Here is a 20,249-nt window from a genome sequence, read left to right as displayed (position 1 = left end):
TATTATTATTATTATTATTATTATTATTATTTCTATTATTATTATTATTATTATTATTATTATTATTATTATTATTATTATTATAAGTACATTAATGATTAAAGAGCTGTTATGTGAAGCTGATCTAAGGTAGGAGCTGCTGCTGTTCTAGAGAATTAACCATCAGGACAATTAATCTTCTGCCCAATCAGAGCAGCTCAGTGGTGTAAAGATAACACCAATAAACTCGTGAGCCTGTGTGTGTTCCTGCGTGTGGAACACGAGACGTCTTATATTTTGGTGGTTATGAGCTGGTCTGGATGTAAAGACACAGCAGCACTCAGAGTCTGTTGGAAACACACCTATTAATCAGTATTCCTCTCCTGCTCATGGTTAATGACTCATTAGTCTGGTGTAATGGTGTCTTCTTGCCAAGCAACGTCCTAAATTACCTTTAACTGGAGATTTCAGCAGAAGAGAGAAAATTGCAGCCCGTCTTCAGAATCAATTAAAAGGGGCTGATATTTAGTCTGGCAGTTGGTGTATTATCTGATAATTAGATGAAGCCCAGAGCTCGGTAATGACGGAGAGACTTAATGCGGCTGCAATCAGCACAGCGATGATCAGATGTCAATGAGAACAAAGCGACGGAGGTCCAGTTTATGATGTGACCAATTTGCCCAGATGTGGAGAACAATCTCTGTACATGACGTCTCTCTCTGAGGGACACAGCACTGAAACCATTAAACCCTAATGAGATTACACATATGAGAATGTGAAGTTTAATACGGGCTGCAGACCTCCCACACACTCGCTCGCTCCCTCGCTCCACATAATCGCTGGTGTTCAAAGCAGCTCATGGAGCTCATTTACAGTCGTCTGACCAGCCGTTTAATGAGAGGAACCGAGGAAGTTTGGACAGAATCACCAATCTGAGAGGCTCATATGGATCTGTGATAGAAGTCTGAGTTAACTGTGTTTATGGAGCCATCAGGAATAACGCCGACATCGGTGGTCATGGCATTTGCTCCCTTGCTCTGTCACTCTGGTAGTGGTGTGTGTTGTGCTGTTTGCTCTGACCCATTAGTTCCTCAGGAGCTCTCGGCTGCACTGTTATAAACTGTTGTAGAAAGGACATTATTTACATTGACACTATTTACTGTAGAGTGTCACCCAGATGGGGATGAGGTTCACTTCTGAGTCTGGTTCCTCTCAAGGTTCCTCTTATCATCTCAGGGAGGTTTTCCTTGCCGCCGTCGCCGCCGGCTTGCTCATTAGGGACAGGGACAGATATATAGATCATAAATTTTAAATCAATATTTTTAAATAAATTTTAAACTTTAAATGTATATAATTTACTTATTTTTATTTTTAATCTCATTGTTTATTTATTTATTTATTTATTTATTTATTTATTTTCTCTCTCATCTGTTTCCATACTTCTGTAAAGCTGCTTTGAGACAACGGGAAATGTTAAAAGTGCTAAACAAAAAAGAATTTGAATTTGTATGTGTGTGTGTGTGTGTGTGTGTGTGTGTGTGTGTGTGTGTGTGTGTGTGTGTTTACCCAGTTTGTGAAGATACACCATGGCCTCAGCTAAACTCCTGATGATGTGTCTGGTCTCATCCTCGCTGAAACGCTTGTTTTTCTGTAAGAGTTTCTTCAGCTCTCCACCTTCACACAGATCTACAACCAGGTACATTCTCTGCAACACAGACACACACACACACACACAGACACACACACAGACACACACACATACACACACACAGACACACACACAGACACACACACAGACACACACACAGACACACACACAGACACACACACAGACACACACACACACACACACATACACACACACACATACACACACATACACACACACACATACACACACACACACACATATACACATACACACAGACACACACACAGACACACACACACAGACACACAGACACACAGACACACACTCTGGGCCTCTATAAAACCTCTAACAAACCAAGCTATGTCCTTCTGTCTTCCACATGACACGTTCTTCTCAAAGCTCACCTCATGCGTCTCGAACACCTCCTCCAGGTGGATGATGTGTTTGTGGTTCACCTGCTTCAGGATGTTCACCTCTCGCTCCAACAGCTTCACACCTGAACTCCCAGCCTGCGTCAGACACACATGGCGTCAGAGGAGACACGGAACATACGCCGTCCGCCAGCACACTAAGACCGCTCGCTTACCTTCTCTTTGTTCACCTTCTTAATCGCCCACTTCTTCTGCGTGTCCATGTGAGTGGCTTCACAGACGACCCCGAAGCTTCCTTGACCCAGTTTCCTCCCAAAGGAGTAGATCTGCTGTGGATCCAAATGAAAAGGGCAACGTTAGGTCGACCGGTACACATTTTCCTTTCTACATCTCCGACAGTAAACAACCATCGCCGCTGCCTTAATGGGGACACGATGAGGGCGATGAGGGTAAACGGGGCAGGAGGAGGAGGAGGATGGAGTGGGGGGTTGTTTTTCAGCCTTCCTCATGCTCTATTAAGTCAAGACCTGAATCCTTAAAGTGGAACTTAATTTTCAAGTTTGCCAGTCTCTAGAGTTCGAGAGAATATAGTATTTCTAATCAAGTTACAAATGATTAAGTTGCTGCCGCAGTTCATTCAATCTCGGGTCTAATTAACTTGATCATTATCTTGACGCATGCAAGGCTGAGCACAGACTGCTGCGGATTTGGCAACGACGGCACACGGAGGTCTCCAGAGAGAACAAGGCCAATCAGAAACGCAGAGAGGTGCGAACTGCCTCCAGGCTTAAGGGGGAGCTGTGACGAGAGCAGATGAGGGCAGACGATGGCAAGAGGGTGCAGAAGAGGGCAGGCAATTGCAGACGGGGCAGATGAGATTAAGTGAGAGCAGACAAGGGCTTAGGACACGAAGCAGGCTGTGGTTTGTTCTGAAGCGATCGTCAATACGCCCTGTTTACTCCACACTGTGACACACTGCACTTCAAAGCCAGGTCATTGTTGTATTGTAGCACACTAACACCACATTCTCACTCCATTATGACGCGATTAAGTGTTCGACGCTTTCATTAGTGTCCTGTACGAGCTTCATGGGGTTCAGTGTGGCGCAAATCCAGACAGAGCCACGGAATCTTCTACTACTGAAAAGATCTGAGCTTTCAGGAATTTTGCTGCTGCTCCAGTCTCAGTGAGGTCATGTGGTGTGGTGGGGTGTATGGTGGTGTGGTGGGGTGTATGGTGGTGTGTATGGTGGTGTGTGTTGTTGTGTGTGTGTGTTGTGGCGTGTGTGTTGTGGCGCGTGTTGTGGGATGTGTGTGTTTTTGTGTGTGTTGTTGTGTGTGTGTTGTGGTGTGTGTGTGTTGTGGTGTGTGTGTGTTGTGGTGTGTGTTGTTGTGTGTGTGTTGTTGTGTGTGTGTGTTGTGGTGTGTGTTGTTGTGGTGTGTGTTGTTGTGGTGTGTGTTGTTGTGTGTGTGTTGTTGTGTGTGTGTTGTGGTGTGTGTGTTGTGGTGTGTGTGTTGTGGTGTGTGTGTTGTGGTGTGTGTGTGTGTTGTGTGTTGTGGCGTGTGTTGTGGTGTGTGTGTGTTGTGGTGTGCGTTGTCTTGTGTGTGTTGTGGTGTGTGTGTTGTGTGTTGTGGCGTGTGTGTTGTTGTGTGTGTGTTGTTGTGTGTGTTGTTGTGTGTTTTGTGTGTTTTGTGTTTGTTGTGTGTGTGTTTTGTGTTGTGTGGTTGTGTGTGTGTGTTTTGTGTTGTGTGTGTGTGTTGTGTGTTGTTTTTGTGTGTGTGTTTTTTGTTTTGTGTGTGTTGTGTGTTTGTTTGTTTTTGTGTTTTTGTTTGTGTGTTTGTGTGTTGTTTTGTTTTTGTTTTTGTTTTTTTTTGTGTGTGTTGTTGTTGTTGTGTGTGTGTTGTTGTTGTTGTTATGTGTGTTGTTGTGTGTGTTGTTGTGTGTGTTGTTGTGTGTGTTGTTGTTGTTGTGTGTGTGTTGTTGTTGTTGTTATGTGTGTTGTTGTGTGTGTTGTTGTGTGTGTTGTTGTTGTTGTGTGTTTGTTGTTGTTGTTGTTGTGTGTGTTGTGTTTGTTGTTGTGTGTGTTGTTGTTGTTATGTGTGTGTTGTTGTGTGTGTTGTTGTTGTTGTTGTGTGTGTGTTGTGGTGTGGTGTGTGTTGTGGCATGTATGTTATGTGTGTGTTGTGGTGTGTGTGTTGTTGTGTGTGATCAGTGTAAATGCATCAGTGTGTGTTGTTGTGTGTGTTGTTGTGTGTGTTGTTGTGTGTGATCAGTGTAAATGCATCAGTGTGTGTTGTTGTGTGTGTTGTGGTGTGTGTGTTGTTGTGTGTGTTGTTGTGTGTGATCAGTGTAAATGCATCAGTGTGTGTTGTTGTGTGTGTTGTTGTGTGTGTTGTTGTGTGTGTTGTTGTGTGTGATCAGTGTAAATGCATCAGTGTGTGTTGTTGTGTGTGTTGTTGTGTGTGTTGTTGTGTGTGATCAGTGTAAATGCATCAGTGTGTGTTACCTGAATATCAGCTTCATCCTTCAGACGAGTGTGTGGCACCTTCTTCTCTGCACTGTTCACACGGCCCCACTGCACGGCCATCATCTTCTCACCTGCTCCACAAAGGAGTTTTTAGTGACCTGCACATTAATGTTCCAGACAGAACTGAGATCTTTTTCACTTCTTCGTTTCTTTTTAATTAAAAAATAATAACTATTATGTCGTCTGATTTATGAACTCCCTTTTTGCAAATGTCAAGATGCTAAACAAATTAGGCTTGATGGGAATTCACTAAATGTATAATAACATTATAAATGAGAGATTCTTGGAATAGCAGAGTAATATAATTTGATGAAATATTAAGAGAGAAGGATATTATTCTACAGAGGAGGAGGAGGAGGAGGAGGAGGAGGAGGAGGGGTGAGTGAGATACTACACGGTCGTGTGTAATAAAGTGGGCGGTGACGTACACCTTTAAAACATTCCTCGCTAATCCGATCTTTTGTGCGGTCACGTGACCCACAGAGCGACATGTGACATAAAAGGAGGGAAAAAAAAATGTAAGAATCTTTTTCTTTTGTCCTTTCAAAAGAACTCAAAGGCACAGAAATGTTCACACAAAGCGCTTCATCTCACGTCTCCACATGAACAGTTAAGCACAATTAAGTGGAGTTGAAAAACGCTCTCCAGAGCCAAATTAAATGTAAAGCAATTACGGCGTGATGACTGGGAGGCGCCCAAGTGGATCCACCGAACGGGCAGCAATTAATTATTAACGAGGAAGCAGAGTCTTTAACCTCCTCCGTCTCTGCTGATGCTCCTCTCGTAACAGCGGCGTCTCTCGCATTAGTGCCGAATATCCGCTCGTCACAGCCGTGTGACAGACCCTGAAAAGCCCAATCGGCTCAATCACGGCTGGTCTGAGAGCGACGTCTGATGCGACGATCACAAAGTTCAGGACACAGGACAGGACGCGAGATATGGAGGTCAGGGCAGGGACATCCATCAGGTTTGTCTGTCTCAGCGAGCGAAAGACAGACGACAGAAAGGCGTAGACTTTCATGCGACGGAGAGAGACTCGGACACACGACAAGGGACAGGAATAAAAGGAGACGAGGCAGAAGTGTGTGTTACAGTGTGGACTAAGGACATGGTGTGTACAGTAAAGTGTAAAGACTTTTGTAGCTAACGAAAGATTTGTAATGAAGCTGCTATTCAGAATGTGACGGTTCTCTACAGCACTGCAGGAAGAGTCACAGGTTCCACTGGTTCAGTTCCTCTGACGTCACGTCACGTCCCCAAGTGTTGGGAAATAACAAGCGCTTTGTTCCACATGTTAGTGAGACACATAAAGAAGTGTAAACTCCTCTGTCCTGAAGATGTGGAGAACTTCAAGGTCCAGCTTCACCTCTGACTGAGACACAGAGCTCACACTGGAGACTCCTTCATTACCTCATACACACACACAGACACACACACACACACACACACACACACACACACACACACACACACACACACACAAACATCACACAAACTTCACACACATCACACTGGAGACTCCTTCACCACATCACACACACACACACACACACACACACACACACACACACTTCTCACACATCATGCTGGAGACTCCTTTAGCACATCATACACACACACACACAAACAAAAACACACAGAGACACACACACACACAAACAAAAACACACACACACACACACAGACACACACAGACACACAGACACAAACTTCACACACATCACGCTGGAGACTCCTTCACCACATCACACACACACACACACACACACACACACACACACACACACACACATCACACTGGAGACTCCTTTAGCACATCATACACACACACACTCACACACAAAAACACACAGAGACACACACACACACACACACAAACCCACAGAGACACACACAAACACACAGAGACACACACACACAGAGACACACACACACACACACACACACACACAAACCCACAGAGACACACACACAAACACACAGAGACACAAACACACAGAGACACACACACACAGAGACACACACACAAACAAACAGAGACACACAGAGGCACAAACATACACACATCATACACACACACATCACACTGGAGACTCCTTCAGCACATCATACACACACACAAACACACACACATCGCACACACACATCATACACACCCACATCATACACACACACACACACACACACACACTGGAGACTCCTTCAGCATATCACACACACACACACACACACACAAACACACACACACACACACACACACACAATCATCACACACACACACACACACACACACACACACACACAATCATCACACACACACACACACACACTGGAGACTCCTTCATTACATCATACACACACAAACACAGACACACATCACACATCACACACACACAAACACAGACACACATCACATACACACAAACACACATCACACACACAAACACACACACATCACACACACACAAACACAGACACACATCACACACACACAAACACACCACACTGCAGACTCCTTCAGCACATGATACACACACACAAACACAGACACACATCACACACACACAAACACACCACACTGCAGACTCCTTCAGCACATGATACACACACACAAACACACACATACACACATCACACTGCAGACACACATCATACACAAACGTCTGATAAAATATTAACCGGAGTGTGTTCTGTACACGACAGTGTGAATGAGCTGTTGCTATAGAAACCATAAGTGAAAGTATTAATATAAATCTTATCTACGGTCAGAGCTGTTAGAGAGAATTAATGTGTCTAATCTAAATCCAGGAGAACTCCAGAGACACAGATTTAAATCATCCACACTGACCAGGAAGCTGCAGTCTGCAGGATGGCCGTGTTGTTTACCATCTCCTCCTGAACGTTACACCTACACACAGACACACACCTACATTTCAGGTCTAATGAAGAACCCCACCAATATAACACACACACACACACACACACACACACACACACACACACACACACACACACACACAGCATGCAGTCATTAGTAAATGAGTCTCTCAGCGTCTCCTCGGCTCCTGATCACTGTGAGCTCTGTGTAATTACAGCAGGATGAACATCAGTGATGTTCCATAACTGTCAGAACTCCATTACAGTTGATTTACTGATTATTGACAGATGGAAGTGTGCATCGTTTCTGCTTCATCACTCTGAACCTGAAGGGAGGAGAACTCAGTAACTGCCCTAAAAGCCCCAAACAGCCTCTTCTCCAACATAGTTACTCTGGGTAACATACACTAGTGCAGAGTGTCAGTACAGTAAAGTCTACTGATCCATTCCAAAGGTCCTGTTTCTGGGGAAATAATCCGGTCTGAAAGACGGAAAAAGCTATTAATGTTTAGCGAAGAAACAGACGTATAATTTTTTCTTCCTAAATATTTCATTAGCTTCATCTACAGCTTAATTATTTATTGACAGCTGACTTTGAGGATGAATGATAAACTTTACGGTGGTAATGAAGTGTACATTACTCTACATTGTACGTTGTGTAAGGACGTGATGGTCAGGCGCTGGGTTCCTAATCAGAAGGTCGGGGTTCATGGCCACAAGCTGCCGAGACATCTACATTGGGTCCTTGAGCAAAGGCCCTTAACCTCACCTGCTCCAGGGGCACCGCACGATGGCTGACCCTGCGCTCTGACTCCAGACTCATAGCCTGGGATATGCGAAAAACCTGGGGCAAAGGTGGCACAACTGGTTAAGAGTCTGGGTTGTTGATTTGAGGATCGGGGTTCAAGCCCCAGCACAGCCAAGCTGCCACTGCTGGGCCCTTGAGCAAGGCCCTCAACCCTCCCTGCTCCAGGGGTGCTGTATCATAGCTGCCCCTTCACTCTGAGGAGGTTGGGGTATGTAAAGAAAACAATTCCACTGTGCTGTAATGTACATGTGGTGATAATAAAGGCTTCTGTTCTATTACAATGTCAGAGTGTTTTTTCAGTGCAGATGATAAACAGGTCTTTATTGATTTTAACATCTCACCTGAAACTCCTGGTCCTTTAAACCAAACCTGTTCTCACAACCTTTACACACTTCACTTCTCCCCAACAGGTTGAAGGTCTTCTTGTCTACAGTACTCTGCTCTCAGGATTGTGGGGTAATGTCTGCTTTTTACCCTCATTGTGCTGTTCCTGATTCACAACACGCCACCGGTTTGGTCTGAAATGTCACCAGCTCTGTTTTTTGGGTGACATTTCATACACTCTGGAGATTACAACCGCCGTCCCTGAACACATGCTGAGTCCAAAACCGTGCCCTATTCACTACTGCATACGGTGCTGTATTTACTGCTGTGTGTGTAGAGATGTGTGAAAACACTGAGGAGAAAATCCAGTGTGTGCTTTTAATCCCATAATGTTTTACAAAATACGGAGATCAGAACCAAACATCTCTCAGATTTCTTACAAAAAACAGGAGACTCAACACACTGTGAAACACAGAGTTCACCAACATCTCACCTTCACTAGAGCCTTCACCTTCCTGACAAAACTCCTGAATCATTAAAAAACCACGAACACTGAACACATTTCCTCATAAACATCAGCTGAGAGTGAATCCAGTATGTCAGAGCTTCTCTAATGTTCCAGCTACAGTCACCTTTCACTGGTGTTTCGGTGGAACAGTCAGTTAGCTGCAAGAAATGTAAACCATGGAGGAAAAAGAAACTCTGCAGTCAATTCAGCAAAACTTTAAAGACCTGAAATGGAAAATGACTAAACTCACTTACTGCACCTTTAATGCTGAGGGTCAGTTTAACTCTTTGGTACCTTGTGTTAGAAATTATGTTTCTGAAAACTATAAGATCAAGAACACAAAGCATGCAATTATTATTATTATTATTATTATTATTATTATTATTATTATTATTATTATTATTATTATTATTAGGGCCCGAGCACCAACTGGTGCAGAGCCCTCTTGTTTTTGCTCGGGTTTATTATTATTATTATTATTATTATTTATTTATTTATTTATTTATTTATTTATTTATTTATTTATTTATTTGCACACATTGGCCAATTGGGGTCGCTTAACATGCTCAAAAACTCTTGAAATTTGGCACACACGTCAGAGTCGTGCGACACTAGGCTCAGGCAAAGGCTGGAATACGGGCGTGGCAGGGGGGCTCTGTAGCGCCCCCTGTAATGCAAAAACAAACATTTGTAAACACTTGTGCACAGAACGGGCAATTATGTACGCACATGTACGAGAGTCGGTACGCATATAGATCTCATCGACCCGAACAACTTTCGCGCTCTAAACTATGAGCTCCGCCCAACAGGAAGTCGGCCATTTTGGATTGTTTTATAAGTGCATGCAGTGAACTTTTAAATACTCCTCCTAGGGAATTCATGCGATTGACACCAACTCAGAGAAACAGGAAATGTCTAATATCTAAAGCAAAAAATGTCTTATTGTGATGACACGTGGTGTGTATGTTCGGCCAAGGATTCCGATCGCATCGATGTGCTCATTGGGAGTCCCGGGTATAGCGCCACCAACAGGCCCCAGGAAGTGTGTCAGTCACAAAGGTGGATTTTTTGACAGCTGCATGTGGTAAACTTTTAAATGCTCCTCCTAGGGGGTTCATGCGACTGAGACCAGACTTGGCCACCATGACGCAGAGATATTAAAGATGCGAAATTGTGAAGGGATTTTTGATATCTCAAACACCGTTGCCATGGCATCGTGTCAAAGTTTACTTTTATTTCAGGCATATTTAAGGCTTTTGGCGTGTTTAGATTAACTTGAAATTTGACACATACATCACATTTGTGGCTGTTAAGTGTGGACAAAAAGGTCAGACAAAGGTGTGTCTCTTAAGTGGCTCACTAGCGCCCCGTTTGTCTAAAATGTGGGGTTTCATTTACCTACAGTAAATGATACTACTTTAAAGATTTATGTTCACTAGTGAATACTTTATTGTTCCTATAGTAACCCATCGTATGACAGAAGGCTCCAATATCATCAAATGCTAATAATAAACAGAGTAAAACCATGTTGTATAAGAAGGAAAGTGTTTAAGATGTGATATCCTGTGTGTATCGTTTGTAAATTCAGTAAAAAGAGACCCAGAGTTCCGTTCAGTGTCACTAGACTCGGACTGGATGTCACAGCTGTCAATCACACAGCATAGGATGATGTGTCAGATTCATAACGAGTATATTGAACGTCAGAACGAACAGATAAGGAGTAGAGGGTAAGTTTTTCTCAAGTGAGACTGAAACATTACTGAAGCACAGTTTGAAATATTTTCCAGCCTGTTTATTCGCTTGTCTTTATATTGTCTTTATGTCTATTTCATCTTTAAAGTATCTCAGGATCCAGACTTTAGGTCAGAATATAAAGTGAATCCAGGAGCAGGACGCTATGTGGAGGCTGATAAACAGCAGCCTGCTTTAAAAAACATTTCATTCTGTGACCTGCTTGAATCGAATGATCTGGCATCGAAGCTGTAGAGAAACTAAGAGTCTCACAGCTCACTGAGTTTCACTGACAGTCCACTCGGCTCCACGGTTCGCCTCCATGTTTCTGCCCCACATCGCTCACACTCACTCACTTTAATGAGCGAAGGGGAAGTCGTGGCCTAATGGTGAGAGAGTTTGACTCCTAATACTAAGGTTGTGGGTTCGAGTCTTGGGCCAGCCACGACTGAGGTGCCAACTGCTCCCCGGGCGACGCAGCATTAAATGGCTGCCCACTGCTCCGTGTGTGTGTTCACTGCTGTGTGTGTGTGTGTGTTCACGGGGTGTGTGTGCACTTTGGATGGGTTAAATGCAGAGAACAAATTCTGAGTTTGGGTCGCCGTATGTCACGTCACTTTCACTTTTATAAGTATTTAATACTGCATTGATATTAGTACAGTGCAGTGGGATACAGAATTAACAGCTCCCTTCAAAATAATGAGCAGAATTATTATTATTATTATTATTATTATTATTATTATTATTATTATTATTATTATTATTACTCAGGTGAGCTGTTACAGGTAAATAATCCACATGACGAAGTGATTTGTTCCTCACAGCAATTTACCATCGATTATAATTCAGTATTCTAAAAGATGTACATTTACATTTAGGACTTTTGGCTTCGTATCCAGAGTGATGTACAATGAGGACTTTAGAGTCTTTTCACTTCTACGTTGTTGTTGTTTTACATTTGTTTGAAACTTTTTTCACAGTAATAAAAGCTAATCATTCCATCACTTTCCTCCTCCAGCCTTCACTACTAATCTATTTTTGTCTTGATTTAATATTTAATCAGTGAACAAAGACATCTTTATTAGAAATAAATGATAATCTGCTGTTTTAGATTCGGATCAAACTTTATTCTGTTCTATTCTCGGTGTCTTTAGAAAGTATTTTCCTTCTTCATTTGAATATGCAAAATATCACACACGAATATATGAATATGCAAATTGGACCCTGTTGTGACGTCATAAGACGACTACAAAGTCTCAGATTCTTACAGTAATAATAATGTAAAGATGATGATAATAATAAAAATGAGCTTCGAGCTTCACTAAATTTATTTGTCCAACATTCACAACATTGTCTTTAATCAACGACGGAAAAATCTTAAAGTTTGAAATTGATTAAAAATAGTTGAAAAACAAAAGAATAAGAAAGTTACCTTCCTTTTAATCCGCCAGGAGACAGAGTCAGTTGTTAGTTTGAGGTTTTGTGGGAAATTAATAACTAATAATAATAATAACGATAAATAAAAACATCCAGCACGAGACGCTCCAGGGCCGCGCGTGCGTGCGTTACCATGACAACCGCATGTCTCCACTTCCGCGTCTCAGATCTGAAAAATCCCTCAAACTGTGTTTCTGTTGTTATCCATCATTAATTTACCTTCAGCTCGGAGTCTCTGCTGATGTCTCTGTCTGTCTCCAAGCTCTCTGAGACACGCTCACTAAGTTTTAATCCCCTCGACGCCGAAAGTGTAAAACTACGGCAAGCTAAAGGACAGGGCAAAAAAACGCAAAGCACAAAACTGGACGCATGACGTCCGTCTTAATTCAGTTTTATTCTGTCCTGTTTTTACTCTTAATGTTTCAGCTGTTTATTAACCTTTTCTGTTTATCAACCTTTTCTGTTTATCAACCTTTTCTGTTTATTAACCTTTTTCTAGACTGTTGTATACCTACTCAAAGTGTGCACTGAATGTTAACAGAATACATTTATATTCTCTGCACATTGATTCCCTGGGAATGTAAATGCATGTCACCTAGAACTGATTTGTAAACATTAAACTTTGTAAACGATCTGTATAATATATAGTTTAGAATATGTTCTTTTTACTGTTAGTTGATATGAAGCGTTCAATGGTATTTGGCTCCATCTGGTGGCAATAAACTGCATTACAGCGTGTGACCTAAATACAGTAACTCTGAGCTTCAGAAACAACACAAAAAAAAGTTCAAAAACACCGTTTTATTAAATCCTGGAAACACTAACGAGTTTCCTTAAAAGAGATTAATATAGAAGATAAAAAACAGAGCAGGTGAAAGTTTAATCAAGATGGTTGTTTGACACATTGATAGGGACTCAGACATAAACTTTAATTATCATTCGGAATTATTTTATGTAACAGCAGAAAGTGACAAATCTTAAGCAGTTGTTGTCCAAACTCATTCAATATAGTAGATGTTGTTGTTTGTTGTTAGAACATCACATAAAGGGTTGTATATATATATATATATATATATATATATATATATATATATATATATATATATATATATATATATATATATATATGACACACACATGTGTGTGTGTGTGTGTGTGTGTATTATAATATTATATATAATATGTAATTAGCACGGTGGCTTAGTGGGTAGCACGTTCAACTCACACCTCCAGGGTCGGGGTTCGATTCCCACCTCCGCCTCGTGTGTGTGGAGTTTGCATGTTCTCCCCGTGCCTCGGGGGTTTCCTCCGGGTACTCCGGTTTCCTCCCCCGGTCCAAAGACATGCATGGTAGGTTGATTGGTATCTCTGGAAAATTGTCCATAGTGTGTGAATGAGAGTGTGTGTGCGTGTGTGTGTGCGCCCTGTGATGGGTTGGCACGCTGTCCAGGGTGTATCCTGCCTCGATGCCTGAGATAGGCACAGGCTCCCCGTGACCCGAGAAGTTCGGATAAGCGGTAGAAACCGAGTGAGTGTAATTACTGTATGAAACTGTATTGATGAACCTGGAATATAAAACATTGCACATTGTAGTGCATTATATAACCAGCTGCTTCAGCACTGACACAGAATAACTTCAGGTGGAAACATTAACCTGGGTGAGAGATAAAGACCAGAATAGGGTTCAAGGGTTAAATATTAATCACCAACAATCACTGCAGATTACAGATCAGTTATTTAATTATTTTTATCATACAAACGATTTTATTAAACTTTACAAACACAGAGTTCAGTTTATTTTAGAAGCTTTCTAAATGAAATTGCAATTAATTCTGAACACAGAAAAGTTTACAGGATTATAAAACTATTAAAAAGGATCTGTGTAAAACTCCAAACTCCCGGATTCAGCGGCCGGTGTGTGTTTATCTGTGGTGGGTCCGGTGGTTAAGACTCTGTGTTGGTGATCAGGGTTCGAGCCCCAGCACTGATGAGCTGCTACTGTTGGGCCCTTGATGGAGGCCCTTAACCCTTTCTGCTCCAGTGGTGCTGTATCATGTCTGACTCTGTGCTCTGACCACAACCTATAAAGTTGGGATATGTGAAGAAAGAATGTCACTGTTCTGTGATGTAGATGTGACAGAATAAAGTCTTGTGTTTGTTTGTTTAATTCTTCTGTCCTCCAGTCGGATGACGTTCTCTCAGGTGATGTCAATATTTCTGTAAATCCTCAGGCTGTAGTTGAAGTAAAGCCGAAGAAACATTCCTTATGTTCAGTGGATATAAAGTGAAAATAATTTATGAATTAATGTTTTGCTTCAGTTTCATTTTTACCTTCAGTTTAAACTTGTGTTTATTCCTCAACGTGAACTCTGAACAATCTGAACGATTCTCTGTCTGGATCTGAAGGATCCAGTGTGATCTTAAAGAACCTGTGAAAAACCTTATTTCTGAACGAGTGTGTTTGATGTAGAAGCTGTCAGGAGTTTGATATTAAACCTCTTGGGACTTGGTTTCTACTCTTAGGAAGAAAAGTGGTTCTCCTGGGTTTTGTTGGGTAATTAAAGGATCTTCACATCCTTAAGGGATCTACTCAGTATTTTTACTCTGTCTCTTGTATGAATCTGCATAAAACCCTGAACCTAAAGGAACAAACTTCAGAAAGATTTAAAGCTCTAAATTTTGAGGAGCAGAGGAATTGCGGTAGCTCTCTGGTTCCACTCCTCAGGTGAGATCCCATTACAAGCATCAGGTTCTAGAGAACATTCCAGACGGCGAAGACTTAGAAGGTTCTTTTGTTGTGGTGAAGAGCTTCAGACGGACTTCCTCCTCTTCCCAAACATGTTGTTGATGAGCTTGGTCATGGATTTGGAGCCGCTGTAGCGCCGGCGCTCAGATCTGTGCTGCATGACGTGTCGTATGAGTCTGGTGAAGAGGTTAGCAATGTCCAGGTAGTTCTCAGCAGCAGACACTTCCTGAAAAATGCACCTGTGCTCCAGGGCGAGAGAACGTCCCTCTTCCTCGCTCACCTGCCGGCTGTGACACAGGTCCTGCTTATTCCCCACCAGGCAGATGGGAACGTCCACGTCTCTGTTTAGATCAGACAGAAAGCCATAAGATCCGAGTTTAAACACAGAGAGAGGAACCACACTGAACATCTTCTCTACCAGAGAACAACAGCTTAAGCTATATTTATTCATAATCACACTCTGTGGTGTTTATAACAGTTTATAATCACACCCCAGTGTCACCCAGATGAGGATGAGGTTCCCCTTTGAGTCTGGTTCCTCTCAAGGTGTGTGTGTGTGTGTGTGTGTGTGTGTGTGTGTGTGTGTGTGTGTGTGTGTGTGTGTGTGTGTGTGTGTGTGTGCGTGTGCATGTGCGCGCGCGTGTGTGTGTGTGTGTGTGTGGTAGTTTAGAGCTATATACTGAACCCATTGAATGAGTCCTAAACGAGGTTTCATCATCAGCTCATTTGGTCCACAGCTTATTGCTCTATGTCGCCCCCTATTGGAACAACAGGCTACAAATAAAATGTTTCTTCAGACCTTTTGGTTCAGTTTCAGCACATGAGATGATTTTACTTCTGATAAATTATGTCTGTAGGTTTGTGACCCACTGGCCTCGGGTCCGGACCCCTGAGTTACAGAGTGATGAACTGATAAAGAGAGTGTGAGGATTCGCTGAGGTGAGGGGTGAAAGGTGAGAGGTGAAGTCTGCACACAGCCTTTAACCCTCGACTGTCAGATGTATAAATCAGATAAATGTCAGTTGTTTTCATTAAAGTAAAAATATTCTGTATGTAAATGTGTTTAAAACATTTATATTAATGTTATTGTAGGGCACAAGAACTTGTTTGAGTTCTCTAATAGGATCCTTCTGTCCCTCCTCACCTCCCCCTCACCTCCCCCTCACCTCCCCCTAACGTCCCTTCTAACATCCCCCCTCACCTCTTCCCTCATGTCCCACCTCACCTCCCTCCTCACGTCCCTCCTCACGTCCCTCCTCCCCTACCTCCTCACGTCCCTCCTCACCTACCTCCTAACATCCCCCTTCACGTCCCTCCTCACCTCCCCCATCACGTCCCTTCTAACATCCCCCCTCACCTCCCCCCTCACATCCCTACTCATGTACATCCTCATGTACATCCTCATGTACATCCTCACCTCTCCCGTCACCTCCCCCGTCACCTCCCTCCTCATGTCCCTCCTCACCTACCTCCTAACCTCCCCCACACCTCCCTCCTAACATCCCCCCCTCATGTCCCCCTTCACGTCCCTCCTCACCTTTCTCCTCATGTCCCCCTCAAGTCCCTCCTCACATATCCCCTCACATCACCCCTCGCATCCCTCCTCACCCTCCTCCTCACGTCCCTCCTCACGTTCCCCCTCGCATCCCCCTCACGTCCCTCCTCACGCACCTCCTAATATCCCCACCTCATGTTCTCCCCACCTCCCCCCTCACGTCCCCCTCACACCCCCTCCTCACGTCCCTGACGTTTACAACCCTTTAATAAGACCGTACTGGTTCAGAGTCTGATGCTCATGTTGTGATTCACTACAGAAATTAAAATAAGTCTAAAATGTCTCTGCGTCCTTCGTGGTACAGCGTGACTGCAGTAACGTGCTGTTTAATCTGTTCCTCGTGAAGTCATTACAGCTCCGTTTGAGCGCTTGTGTCTCCAGCTCACAGCTCTGACCCTCTCTCACCCTTTACACGCCTCTTGGCGCCTCGCTCTGATTTGATGTAGGATGTTTTCAGCATAGAGGAAAGACACACGGTCGTTGATTGTGTACACCACCACGAAGCCATCTGCCCAGTCCACCGGCTCCTCCAGGATACATATGTTCTCCATGTTCTGCAAGGAAGAGAAAGAGGAGATCTCTGAAAATCTGAAACTGAATTAATGAAGATCAGTTTATTCAGAGAACCAAGCAGAGAAATAACCAGGAGAGAAGAACTGAGCGAGGTTCCAGATGCAGAAGAAAAGTGCAGTGGAGAATTGAACCTGTAACAAGCACCTGTGAGCACGGATCAAAGATCTCCAGGTTTAACTGTCTGCCATCGATGGAGAGCCTTTTCTGGTACAACGAACCTGCCATAAACAGTGAGTTATTAAACACAGACCTGCGCCAGAAAATGAATGAAATGAAATGTGACGAGTTTTATGTCATCAGAAAATAATTAGAATAAACAACAGAAAAATATGAAAGACTTGAAATGATGAAAACGTGTAAATCAAATACGTTAAAAACGGATGAAGATAAAGTTTACTGTCGGCTGGTGTGTGTGTGTGTGTGTGTGTGTGTGTGTGTTTGTGCGTGTGTGTGTTTGTGTGTGTGTGTGTGTGTGTGTGTTTACTGGACCGCACTGAGCTTACTTGTATTCGAGGCGTATTCTCCAATGAAGCGCTTGGTCAGGAATCTCACCAAAACCGCTGAAGTCAAAGACAGGACAGAGACCATTAGTTCACACAGTGATGTTAAGTAATAAAACCCTCAGAATAAAAGAGTTCTACATCAAACACTTGGCCAGTTCTGATGAAGTTCTGGCTCAGAAACAGCAGCTTTATGTTTTGAACACGTTCCAGTCTGCTCTGTAGTGAATATTATAAACTGCCTCATTTACTGCTTTTATTATAAGACACAGTTACACAATGAGCTGCTTTCTCTCTCACACCATCTTACAGCAGACACGCAAGAAAGAAAGAAAGAAAGAAAGAAAGAAAGAAAGAAAGAAAGAAAGAAAGAAAGAAAGATTTTGTGTGTCTGTTGTGTAACACACATTATGTACTTTGTTTAATGATACATAAAAACTGTAAATAAATAAATCAATAAAAATTAAATAAATGAAAGGTCTAAACTTTAAAAAACTTAAAAAAAAAAAATCTAAACTTTTTTCCAACAGCTTTTTTTTTGCAACAGCAACATAAAATAAAATACAACATATACAATAAATATAAAACTAATAAATAAAAGTAAACTAATTGAAATAAAAAGTAAAATGCGTAAAAGTCTCAATTTGTTTTGTTTTATTAATAGGTAGCTGTGAGGTTTGACGTGGACATTAAAGTGTTAATGAGACAGCGAGTGTGTGAACGTGTGTGAACACACTCTGTGGTGAGATGCTGCAGGTTTCCTGCTGACTTCAAATTGGTGTGTGTGTGTGTGTGTGTGTGTGTGTGTGTGTGTGTGTGTGTGTGTGTGTGTGTGTGTGTGTGTGTGTGTGTAAAGAGCTGAAACACAGACCTGACTTCCCCGCTCCCTCACTGCCCAGCAGAACCAGCTTCACCTCGTTCATGACTGCACGACTGCCTGAGACTCGACGTGTTGTTCTTCAGCTGAGGAGAAATGAACTCTGTTTCTCTCTCCTTCTCTCTGTTCTCTCTCTCCTTCTCTCTGCTTCTCTCTCTCCTTCTCTCTGCTTCTCTCTCTCCTTCTCTCTGTTTCTCTCTCCTTCTCTCTGTTCTCTCTCTCCTTCTCTCTGCTTCTCTCTCTCCTTCTCTCTGTTCTCTCTCTCTCCTTCTCTCTGTTCTCTCTCTCTCCTTCTCTCTGTTCTCTCTCTCCTTCTCTGAGTTTCTCCCTGCTTTTCTTCCACTCTGATCTCCACTTTCTCCTCCCACACAGTGTAACATCAGGAGGTCAGGCTGAAACAGATGGGATTTCTTCTGCATGAGATGTAGGAGATGTTTTTAACAGTGAACTGACAGTCACAAAGAGCCACAACTCATAAACTATAAACCTTTTCTTCTCCTTCATCTTAAAATGAGTTTACAGTCATTCCAGTGTGTTTGGTTGTCATGACATTCCAGTTAATTGGGTTATTTTGGACACAAAAGGTCTGTGAGGTGTGTTTTCACCATCAGGCTGGTTTACCTTCATTTCTTCTTGTTCACACACACACACACACACACACACACACACACACACACACACACACACACACACACACACACACACACAACACACACACACTCAGATCCAGATGATCCAGTACAATACTGACAGTTCAGTAGCTCACATCACTAAGCTGCTCTGGAGCCCTTATATGTTCCTCCTGGTGACCTGCTCATGTTCTGACACGGTTCATGCTGGATGAGGACTCGCAAAATCTTCAAAGGATTTGTCTTTATTTATTGTAGAATAATAATTTACCTGTAATAACTTGAGTCAGTTACTGTATTAATACTGTGGGAAACTTTACTGTATTGTCATGTGTTGTATTATACAGTAAGCAGTGTTGTGCAGTAACGTGTTACTTTTGACAGTAACTAATACTCTAACACATTAAATAAAGTAACACCGTTAGCGTTACCATACGGTGCGTTTGTCTGTTACTTTTATAAATGTATACATTTAGACTGAAGTGTAACCTACAGACTGACCTGTTTACAGCAGTGACACAGTGTAGGATTGGTGGATGTCAACCTGTAAACACCAAGACGCCACACTGTGGGCGTGTGTCTGTGTGGGCGTGTTTCTGTGTGGGAGTGTGTCTGTGTGGGCGTGTTTGTGTGTGGGCGTGTTTCTCTGTGGGCGTGTTTCTGTGTGTCTGTGTGGGCGTGTTTCTGTGTGGGTGTGTTTCTGTGTGGGCGTGTTTCTGTGTGGGCGTGTTTCTGTGTGGGCGTGTTTCTGTGTGGGCGTGTTTCTGTGTGGGCGTGTTTCTGTGTGGGCGTGTTTCTGTGTGGGCGTGTTTCTGTGTGGGCGTGTTTCTGTGTGGGCGTGTTTCTGTGTGGGCGTGTGTCTGTGTGGGCGTGTTTCTGTGTTGGCGTGTTTCTGTGTGGGTGTGTTTCTGTGTGGGCGTGTTTCTGTGTGGGCGTGTTTCTGTGTGGGAGTCTGTCTGTGTGGGCGTGTTTCTGTGTGGGCGTGTTTCTGTGTGGGCGTGTTTCTGCGTGGGCGTGTTTCTGCGTGGGTGTGTTTCTGTTTATTCATGTATGTGCAGCAGTAACGGCGAGTCGAGGCGAGAGCAAGACGAGTTTCTCTAAGTGGAAATGTGCTCATTATTACACTTTAGTTTAGCATAAAGACAAAAACCTTTTA

General features: G+C 42.9%; 2 protein-coding genes across 6 annotated transcripts in view; both read right to left on the bottom strand.

Annotated features, from left to right (window-relative positions):
* The window catches only part of stk33 (serine/threonine kinase 33), an 18,397-nt gene extending 5,836 nt beyond the window's left edge, over nucleotides 1-12,561 (bottom strand). Inside the window, exons 1-5 of one of the 5 annotated variants that reach the window (XM_047802670.1) lie at nucleotides 12,433-12,561; nucleotides 4,508-4,599; nucleotides 2,217-2,327; nucleotides 2,035-2,139; nucleotides 1,546-1,684 (exon numbers count right to left, since the gene is read on the bottom strand). In XM_047802670.1, the coding sequence (XP_047658626.1) occupies nucleotides 1,546-1,684; nucleotides 2,035-2,139; nucleotides 2,217-2,327; nucleotides 4,508-4,591 (439 nt within the window). In that variant the 5' untranslated portion in view covers nucleotides 4,592-4,599; nucleotides 12,433-12,561. Of the gene's footprint in view, nucleotides 1-1,545; nucleotides 1,685-2,034; nucleotides 2,140-2,216; nucleotides 2,331-4,507; nucleotides 4,627-7,376; nucleotides 7,398-12,208 lie in introns of those variants that run through there. The other 4 variants (XM_047802658.1, XM_047802656.1, XM_047802662.1 and 1 more) reach the window with 4 other exon arrangements.
* Nucleotides 12,562-13,624: 1,063 nt separating this feature from the next.
* Nucleotides 13,625-19,703, bottom strand: rerglb (RERG/RAS-like b). Its single transcript, XM_027167977.2, has 5 exons — nucleotides 18,459-19,703; nucleotides 17,591-17,647; nucleotides 17,232-17,305; nucleotides 16,920-17,068; nucleotides 13,625-15,300 (listed from the first exon to the last, which is right to left on the bottom strand). The coding sequence occupies exons 1-5, from the start codon at nucleotides 18,508-18,510 to the stop codon at nucleotides 15,024-15,026; spliced, it is 609 nt and encodes a 202-aa protein (XP_027023778.2). The 5' UTR covers nucleotides 18,511-19,703; the 3' UTR covers nucleotides 13,625-15,023.
* Nucleotides 19,704-20,249: the final 546 nt, after the last annotated feature.

Source organism: Tachysurus fulvidraco, chromosome 2, assembly GCF_022655615.1.
Source record: "Tachysurus fulvidraco isolate hzauxx_2018 chromosome 2, HZAU_PFXX_2.0, whole genome shotgun sequence".
Classification (NCBI taxonomy): domain Eukaryota; kingdom Metazoa; phylum Chordata; class Actinopteri; order Siluriformes; family Bagridae; genus Tachysurus; species Tachysurus fulvidraco.
The sequence above is the reverse complement of the archived record's forward strand: the minus strand, read 5'-3'. Positions and strand labels throughout refer to the sequence as shown.

Coding starts and splice junctions, on each gene's coding strand:
- rerglb (XM_027167977.2), bottom strand. CDS start 18,510: ATGAACGAGGTGAAGCTGGTTCTGCTGGGCAGTGAGGGAGCGGGGAAG. Junction 17,306..17,590: donor AGAATACGCCTCGAATACAA/GTAAGCTCAGTG, acceptor TGTTTATGGCAG/GTTCGTTGTACCAGAAAAGG. Junction 15,301..16,919: donor CGCCAAGAGGCGTGTAAAGG/GTGAGAGAGGGT, acceptor TGATCTAAACAG/AGACGTGGACGTTCCCATCT.